Here is a 10057-nt window from a genome sequence, read left to right as displayed (position 1 = left end):
CTTACAATTCAAATTTATACAACTGTGATTTATAAAACTAACACCTGGAATTTCATTTAGATAAATGAAACATCCTTATATTCACAAAGTTGATATGGTACAGTACAGCTGTATTACATGGTATTAAAATCAAGTAATTTAGCTTAGATAGTTTGCAGGTTGACTTGTTTGTAGTATAGGTCAGCGGTCTCCAACCTTTCCAGCTTTGCAGGGTGGCGAGGAAAGGAAGTAGACGGAATGGTTCTGGGAACGTGCTAGGTGACCACGGGCACTCACAACTCCATTTAAAAGTACAAAAATCTCTTTAATTTTATCAAAGATTTTTACCTCATCCAGTTGGAATTAGTTTCATTTTTTCCATCAACATAAATGTAACAATTCTGCTCTCTGGTAATCTGTAAATATAATAGACATGAACTATGTATATCAATGTGGAATTTACACAATTATAAATAACAATTTCATTGTAATATAGTAATATAATAACCTTAATTAATCTCTAGGTAAAGGGGAATTTTTTTTTACTTAATGATAAAAAAATAATATCAAAACATATTTCCCTATTTTATATCTTATTAAATATTAAAACTTGTTTAATTTAAACAAATTGCAAAGTACCAAAACCAATAAATTAATAAAACTTCTCTAGAGAGGGATTTCCATGGTCATGCATCACAATGGAGAAAATACTGTTTCATGTTATTACAGACTAGCATACTTAAAGGAAAGGAAAAACATTAAGTACAGGTAGTCCTCAACTTGTAACCATTTGTTCAGTAACCATTATAAGTTATGATAGTGCTAAACAAATGGACTTAAAACCTGTGCCCAAAGTTATGGATGTTCCAGTACCCCTGCAGTCATGAGTTATAAACTCAGATGCTTGGCAGTTCCCATACTTATGACCTCAGGGGTGCTTCAATTTTCCCCACCCGCGTATCTCTCTCCCCCACCTATGCCCTTTTGGCCCTCTGCCACCCTGTGCTCTAACCGCCCAGGCTGACCTTCACCATCTTGCTCTCGCTGCTGATCAGGCGTATGGTATGGCTTGGATTGGGGTAAGTATTCCCATGCCTCTCAATTCTCAGTTAAAGATGGTAACTAGGACTGCTGGAATTATAGTCACTAAGTGATAGTCATGTGAGATCTTGTCTTATCACCATATTGCTTAGCAATCACAATTCTGAACCCATTTGTAGTTATAAGTCAAGAACTACCTATAAAACAACATGGTACTGTAACACAAATTAGGTTTGCTTGGTCACTGAAAATGAACATTACATGAAATTGCTGTAAAATCGAAGAACTGTGATCATACCAGCCAGGAATAGCCACTGTTTGCTGCTGCTTCTTCCTCTGTCCTTGTCCCTTCATATGGTCCAAAATGAATTCCTGGAGTCAATGTTTCCCTTTCATTCCAGACTCCAAAACCAGCTCTGGGAATACTTGAAAGACCAATTCTAAAACCTGAAGGTAAAGTGCAGGTGGCTCTATTTGGCAGTCCTAGTTCAGCTACCGTGTCTCTGATGAAAAGTGGAGCACCATGAACAGAACACTCATCAACAAAGAAAGTCTGGCAATATTCACAAACTAAGAAAGTGAAAAGAGATGTGAATTGTTTGTTAGTGAGAGTCTAACAAATTATCTTTTGTTAAATTCAGTTTTCTTAGTTTTCTATAGGCAATATATATTATGAATATGACTTGAAATGTTTGCATCTCAGTGAAGATCTCAGGATCCATTTATGATTTTTGTCCTACCCATCTTTATGCCTACCAATTATGTAAACAACAAAATAGCAAATGAGTTAAGGTTCAAGGCTCAGGAGGTGACAGCAGCTGGCTGGTCTTGTCTGGTTGGAAACTAAGCAAGGTAGGGACTATTTAATACTTGAAAGTGACATTACCAGAAAATCCTAAAGCTGTAGGCTAGACTAGGAAGCTAAAGAATGAATCCTGGCAAAATGCAATTTCCTTCTGTATGTAGGAAATTTATACATGTGGAAATGCTGCATATTGTGAAAGAATGTTTGCCAATAAACAGCAAAAAGCTTTCAAAAGCTTAACAGAACTATCCTGCACACAAATGGAAACAAAGAGCACAGATAATACATTTACCACTGTTTATGTGGTCATGTATGTTGATTTGTCCCTGTAAAACTTGTCAAAAGTCATTACTTATTTTCTATGTATTCCTCTCTGCTTAGTAGATAATGTAAGAACCCTTAAAAAAACTAACAAAACAAACAAACCCTGTACTGGTAAGCCATTAGGATCAAAGGACGGAATCAGCATATATGGTTTGACATCTTCACAGCAAAACATAAACCATAATGACATTATTAGAACATTGTCAGGTAAGAGCATTTTTATTTTTACAGTAATGTCTGAAATCCAAAAATCTTTGTGTCAGCAATCCCCAATCTTTGCAGCTCTGTGGATTGGTGGCAGGGGGAAAGGAGATGGTTTTTCGCATACGCTCATTTTATTTATTTATTTATTTATTTATTTATTTGTTTGTTTGTTTGTTTGTTTGTTTGTTTGTTTGTTTGTTTAATATAATTTATATGCCGCCCTATCTCCATAGGACTCAGGGCGGCTCACAACAATTAAAACAAACCAATAAAAACATAAAATACATACATAAACAAATATTAAAACCCGTTAAAATAATCGAAAATCCCCTCAGTCCAGGCTAGGTGCCTCGAACAGCCATGTTTTTAATTCGCGGCGGAAGGTGCAGAGATCAGGAGCCAGCCAGAGTCCCAGGGGGAGTTGATTCCAAAGGGTGGGCACACCCACAGAGAAAGCTCTACCCCTGCCAGCCGACATTGTTTAGCTGACGGTACCCGGAGCAGGCCCTCCCTGTGGGAACACACCGGGCGATGGGAAGCTGTTGCTGGTTGCAGATGGTCCGCCAAGTATCCTGGACCTAAGCCATGTAGAGCTTTATAGGTCATTACCAGCACCTTGAATCTCACCCGGAGGGCAACCGGCAACTAATGCAAGCCACGCAGGAGAGGTGTTACATGGGAGTATCGGGATTCTCCCATCACAACGCGCGCAGCTGCATTCTGTATCAGCTGAAGCCTCCGAGTGGTCCTCAAGGGCAGCCCCATGTAGAGAGCATTACAGTAGTCAATACGGGAGGTGACTAGCACATGAGTAACTGTGCGTAGGGCATCTCGGTCCAAATAGGGGCGCAACTGGCGCACCAGACGAATCTGGGCATATGCCCCCCTGGTCACGGTTGTTATATGATCTTCTAGACTCAACCACGAATCAAGGAGGACACCCAAGTTGCGTGCCCTGTCTATGGGGGGTAAAACTCATTTGCTCATACACAAATGTAGCTACATTTGTGCGCATGCTCAATCACCATTTGTGTGGCCCGGTCCCCAACAGAGGGTTGGGGACCCATTTGTGCCACAAAAACAAAATTTTAATAATATAACTACTGATTGAGAATCTATAATTGTTTACAATAACACATACACCATCCTGCTTATTTAATACAATAGTTTTAAAGTTTAGTAAATTGTTTGAAAAACACTACAAAAATTATTAAATCTGTAAACATATATAAAGTTTGCTTAGGAGAAATGAAAAAAAAAGATAATTAAAGAAGTGCCTCTCACACAAGTAGTCATCATCATTTGGTTCATTTATTTCCATGTATGCTTTTCTTTCTCTCTTCCGTAATCTGTATGTGCTAATTTCCTTGTTCTGTTCTTTTTTCCTTTTCCTTTTCTTTTCAGGCACAGCTTTTGTTTGGAAATCTGAAAAATAAAGTACAGCATATAAAATCCAATATTGTAATCTATATTTTCATGGAAAGCAACAATACCTCAGGTACAAGAATGCAAATTAAATCATTGTTTTTCTAAGTATTTATATCACGTCTAGTAAGAGGTTGAAGAATTATACAGTACAATTGTATTTTATTATTTGGATTCAGGACTATTTAACAAACTATAAGGGTAGAAAATTTGATAAAACGTTTGGGATGATCCCATCATACTAGAGGGAAAGTAAAGAGACAATATACCAGTGTAGTAATATCAGAAAATACATCTAGTGGACAACAAGAAATGACATCATTAAATGTGCACAGAATACCTGAATCATGTTTACATTGACAAAAATCTGTATCACAGTATCTGCTTTTTTAAATCAGATTTTCAAGTGTAGACACTGCATTTTCAGTCCGTTGGAAGAAGTGGATTAAGATACCTTCTCAGGTCCCAAAACAATTTTACCGAGAATTCTACTTGCAGGACTAAAACACACATTCATTAATCAGTCTATTGTTGCATATAAATATGCTAAATTAATTAATAGGCCGTACAACATTATGTTCTACATCAAAGGCATAATTATGAACATATTTGTACATGGACATAAATAGGAACATATTTATACATCCACATTAACTTTACAAAAAAAAATTATAGCAAGAAGTTTTAAAAAGGCATTCTGCTGCTGCAATATGATTACAGGAACATAAACAGTTGCTTTAAGGATTTGCCAATATGCATATATGCAAGCCCAAACATGCTGAGAACTACCGATTTTCCTTTGAATCTGAAGTGCTGCATAGCCCTATTACCACATTCCTTCAGTCTTAAAGTTTAAATTCTATGAGGCAGATGTTTGTCTATTGCTCCTATGCTCCTGTAGAGAGCATGGGCAGCTGGCAATAATTCAATCTAAATTCCCGTATTCTACTCTTATAGCTTCCAGAAGCATCTCAAAGGTAGTTCTATGCTAGGAAAAAGATTTGTTTAGTAATCTTTAGCTAAAAATTATCCTCAGAGTAGCTAAGAAAAATTAATTCAATGTAACAAATTTTAGAAGATAAATTTAAATCTATATCTGGATGAAAAGTGATGCTGTACTATATTTCTATAGTTGTCCTTCTGGATTTATTACAAGTAGTCCTCAACTTATGACCGCAATTGAGCTCAAAATTTCTCTTGCTAAGCTTTTGCCACAGTTAAGTGAATCATTGCAGTTGTTAAGTTAGTAATATATTTAAGTGAATCTGGTTTCCCCATTAATTTTGCATGTCAGGTCTCAAAAGCTGATCATATGACCCTGCAGACATCATAAATATGAGAAAGTTGCCAAGCATCTGAATTTTAATCATGTGACCATGGGGATGCTACAAAGATCTATGTGTGACAAAACAGTCATAAGTCACTTTTTTCAGTGCCGTTGTAACTTGAATGGTTACTGAAGTCGAGGGCTATCTATATTGTTTGATTTTTAAAATGCTTTAAAATGCTTTTTAAAAACATTGAACAATGAATTCCAAAGGAATATCATATCTTGGTTTTCAACCAATTATATGTTGATTTCACTAATCACAGCTTTGATCTTGAGTAATGCCAGCCTTGTGAGATTAGTGAGATGGAACTAGTGAACCATATTTTTTTGTTTTTTACTTCACAGAGATATTTGGGAAATACAGATTATATCCCAGTCACAAAATTATATTCTATGCTTCTCATCTTTTATAACAGTGATGGCAAACCTATGGTACACATGCCAGAAGTGGCATTCAGAGCCATCTCTCCGGGCATGCCAGCTGTTGCCCATTGCTCTTCTGGGTTCTGGTGTGCTGGGAACCAGAAGAGCAGCTCCCTGGCATGCATGTGTGTTCCGGGAAGCTGAGCTTCCAGTTTCCAGAATGTGCATGCACTCTGGCCAGCTGGTTTTCACATGCACATGCATGCTAGAAACCAGAAGACCAGGTGACCAGTATTCGCATGCATGCTGGTCACCTGGTCTTCCGGTTTCTGGTGCACATGCATGCTGGCAAACTACTCTTCCGGTTTCTGGCACTCCCACATGTGTGCCAGAGAGCTGCTCTTCTGGTTTCCAGTGCTCCCCTGTGCACGTGCACAGGCTCCCATTTCGGCACTCAATGCCGAAAAGATTCACCAACACTGTCCTACAAAATCAAAGGTTGGGTGTTTTGAACAGTATAGCAAAGTTGTGTGCCATTGTTTGCCTTTGATACCTCCAGGTACAATTTAAGATGCCAAACTTTTGGTAAAGGTTTGTGTTCCTTTTTAGTTTTTGTCTGAAGTTTTGCAGTCAATCTTATCTTCCACTGCGATTATACAAAACCTTAAGTACCGTATCCTACAATTATCATGTTTCCTAGTCAGCATCATTCACAGCACTGTCACTTAATTGTCTATCTTAACACAGGATGACTGAGGTACTATATATGAGTTAATATTATCTGGAGTGTTGTATCCTGCCACTCTCATGCTACACGTGATTCATATCTTTCACAAGTATTAACTTGATGAATTTGTATCATTTTGAGCAGCTGTAACAAAATAACATAAAACCAGTTATTTTGTTACACTGATACTACTACAATGACAATTTTCCCACTTATTGTATTTGGAATACAATCTTTTAAACTACACTAGTTAAATGTTATCAAAAACTTTAAAGAGTCACTAAAGGTATTATAATCTCGTATAAAGAACAAGTTTATTTCCTTTTTCTCTAAGCAGTTCTTAACAACCGTGAAGTCTGCTTTAAGATTAATAGCTTGCATAGCACTTAAAATTTTTATCCATTTTTGTGATCATTTACATTTGGATTGCAAGTTCTGTATTATTGATTAGTTCATTCTGAAGCAAGATGTATTCTACTACATTTTAATACTCTGCAGATTTACAAAGATTTTTGTTGTTTCATTACTTTGATAGCATACCTATAAATCTTGGTGTCCATTCCTCATCCGATTCAGAGGATTCATTTGCAGTTTTTAAGGGCTGCCGTGCATAATACATAAATGCTGGTTTAGGAGTAGGAAGACCTAATAAAAATATTAGTTATTACTTATCAAGGAACGCCTAATGCTGTACTACCTTTTTTTTTTTTTTTTTTTTTACCGATTCCATAAATGTTTTTCTGTTCTGCTGAGGCCAATATAAGGCATAATCACAATCATAGTATTAATTGAAAAAAGGGAATTTTTCTCATTCTGGGCAACATCTCCCAATTTAAAATGCACGTAAAACTAACAGAACTAGCAAGACCCCAAACCCCAAACCTAATCAGATTAGATTAATCTTTTATGCAACACAGGACTATTCCTTTGTGCATTAAATCTTATATTGGCATATTTCAGTATTATCGGTCCTTCTAGGATTGAACATGGCAATTGTGCTATATATAGTGTGGATCAATCCACTGATTTATTGAATGTAATCCATTGTATCCAAACTTGGAAGGAATTTGTGTTCCTGCTTCCTATGGATAATTTCATTATCTTCACTCATGGGTCACTTATTAAACTCTTATTAATATTATTTGCTTGTTTGTGGTTTAGGATGTTGTCATTCAGATGAAACTTTAAGTTTTAATGTATTAAATGGAATGGCTTTGCTGAAGTTAGGACTATAATTAAGGATAGAAACGTATTTCAGCACCCAGTGACTTATTTCCCGATAAATATTTTATTTTAACATATGTATAAATGAATTCGTTGAAGTTTCTCCATTTGTATGGTTTCAAAACATGGGTAAACAATTCTTCAATAATTAGTATTCTGCTCACCTAATTGAATCATAAAGTCATAATTATGTTTCATGTTCTTATAACGTAATTTCTCCCATTTTCCCATTTCAGCCCACTGATCTTTAGAAAAATAGATGGAGAGCTCTTTAAACCTATCTTCAACCTAGTACAGAAGAGAGGAGTTATAGTATAATACATATTTACATTTCTTTAAACAAACAAATGCCAAAAGTTGGGTTACAATTTATCACCATTTTAACTACATTTTAATTTACATTTAACAACACAGAACTATTAATCATTGGATCTGACACAAAGGATTGGGGATTGTTTTTAAAATACTATAGATATGTAAGATACGTGACTCTCTCTCAGCCCAACTCACCTCATAGGGTTGTTGTGGGGAAAATAGGAGGAGTATTGTTTGCGTTCACTGTCTTGAGTTACTTATAAAAATAAAGGTGGTGTGTAAATAAATAATCAGGTATACAAATTAATAGATGTGATTAAGAATCCATATAACTATGGATTTTTTTCCACTCTACATCCAATGTGTTCAATCTGAAAATTTCCTTCTAGTAATATACAATAAACATTTATAGACATTTAAATGCAAGTCCTTTATATTTACTTGGGATTTGAGTTTTTTAAAAAGTCAATTAATACATTGAATGTATACTGCATTAGTATTAAAGCTGGAGATTATAACTAATACTGCATATAAAAATAATTGCTTGTTGAAATTTTATAATTAGTTTGCTGAATCAATTCATTACATTTGAGATCAATAAAAGCTTTAATTGGTCAACATTCCCAATTACCACAATGGATTCATTTTTCTCCTCAAAAATAAAATATTAAAAATGGCCCTAGCAATAGGCAATAACCATTGCTTATTACTCTATGAATTCAGAATAAATCCCAATAAAATCAGTGGGATTTTCTCTGAGATTTAAACATAATTAAATTTGTTATAAAGCAGCATTTTGTTTTTTCTTGGGAATCCATGAATCAAAACTTCATATTAAGTTGTTATCTGAATTTACAATTAATTAGACTTCATTGCCTTAACTGACCATTTTTAGGAGAAAAGGTAATTGCAGGGTTTGATAATGTGACTAAAACTATCCTTGCATTTAATACTATGAAGCTCCTCAGTAAAAATGTAATTAACAAAAAAGAGCAACAAGTCCAAACTGCACAGCAAGACTAAACTGCCACTGATCCGAAATTATGTATCTATAAAATACATGCTTATTGATATCCCCTAAATAATATAAATAAATAAAACTTCAACAGACAAATTTGTTTCTTTCTTGCAAAGCTAGGAAACCTCCTTATAGAAGTTTCCCTAGATTCAGATCTCTCAGTTCAGGTAAACTAAACTTGTCTTTTAATAAAATTTATCAGAAAAACTGCTGCCAGATTCCTGATTTGGTCACCATAAACTCACACAGCTCTATTCCTACAATGTACTATATCTACTCCCAGGTAACTGTGCATAACACAGCATTCTAACTCTATCACATTCCTTGTACTTTTTAAATATAAAATATTATTTCATTATCTTGAAAGAAATGTTGACATCTTGAAAAGCAATAAGTCCTATCAAATGAGCATGTCAATATGTTTCTCTGGAGTTTTGGAAGCAATTACTCATTATTCCCTCACCTTGGACTTTTGTCCATTTTTCTTATTTATCTGCTTTTTGCTCCTGTCTCCAGAATTCTTTTTCTTGGTACCTTTCTTTATCCCACCTGCCTCAATATTTATTGAAACATCACATGACCCACTAGTTTCTTCTATTAAGGATTCTCCTGCCCAAATCCTTGGCTCAGTCTCCAAGTTCTCTATAGGAACGCATCCTTCACATTCAACTGCTTTTTCTCTTGCAAAATCATTTTTATCTGATATTTCTCCCCTCAGCCCTTGGTCCCCTGCCCCATTTGAAGCATCTTTTCTCTGTCCCTCAGATTCAGCCTCCATTTGCCTCAGACCCTCAACTTCCATCCTAGAGGGGTTTACCTCCTCTATTCCCTCAACCTCAGGTGGCATCTCCTGCCCTGTTTCCTGGGCTTCTGCCCTCTGACATTCTGTCCCCCTTGGCATCTTTTCTCCAACTTCACCCCAGCTGAATCATCTATATGGGATCAAATCATCGGGCTTTGTTTTGTTAAGTGCTTTCCCCCCATTAAATATTATAGTTCCTTCTCCCACTTCAGTGTTGGGTTGCTTAAGAGTCAACTTAAAATTGCTCCTTTCACCCTCCCTACCCAACACGGAGTGAGGAGACCCTTCCCAGCAATTTTCCCGCCTTCAAAGAGAAGCCCGCCAAAACGACGCGGAGCCAATTAGCGCGAACCGCGGGCAGGTTATGGCCAATCAATTGAAAGCGCGGGAAAAAAAGCCCCGAATCTCGCGTTTGGCGAGGGGAGGGGGAGAATAACAGTGTTCGCCTCAGAGCCGAAAGAATGAGAGGAAAGCGGGATTTTGCCCTCTGAGGGGACGCA

At 36.3% G+C, this 10057-nt stretch overlaps 1 protein-coding gene across 1 annotated transcript; it reads right to left on the bottom strand.

The window, feature by feature from the left end:
* Positions 1-238: 238 nt before the first annotated feature.
* Positions 239-9832, bottom strand: LOC117677669 (histone-lysine N-methyltransferase PRDM9-like). Its single transcript, XM_087876386.1, has 6 exons — positions 9219-9832; positions 7587-7710; positions 6739-6843; positions 3638-3778; positions 1319-1590; positions 239-395 (listed from the first exon to the last, which is right to left on the bottom strand). The coding sequence occupies exons 1-6, from the start codon at positions 9654-9656 to the stop codon at positions 324-326; spliced, it is 1152 nt and encodes a 383-aa protein (XP_087732512.1). The 5' UTR covers positions 9657-9832; the 3' UTR covers positions 239-323.
* Between the last annotated feature and the right edge of the window lie 225 nt (positions 9833-10057).

Source organism: Pantherophis guttatus, chromosome 10 (genome assembly GCF_059756535.1).
Source record: "Pantherophis guttatus breed Tessera chromosome 10, ASM5975653v1, whole genome shotgun sequence".
Taxonomy (NCBI): domain Eukaryota; kingdom Metazoa; phylum Chordata; class Lepidosauria; order Squamata; family Colubridae; genus Pantherophis; species Pantherophis guttatus.
This window is presented reverse-complemented; position numbering and strand designations above follow the sequence as displayed.

Excerpts from the sequence above, each read along its gene's own strand:
- LOC117677669 (XM_087876386.1), bottom strand. The coding sequence starts at position 9,656 with ATGCCAAGGGGGACAGAATGTCAGAGGGCAGAAGCCCAGGAAACAGGG. Across the intron at positions 7,711-9,218 it reads AAAATGGACAAAAGTCCAAG|GTTGAAGATAGGTTTAAAGA; the intron begins GTGAGGGAATAA and ends CTTCTGTACTAG. Across the intron at positions 1,591-3,637 it reads AAATGATGATGACTACTTGT|TTTGTGAATATTGCCAGACT; the intron begins GTGAGAGGCACT and ends TCACTTTCTTAG.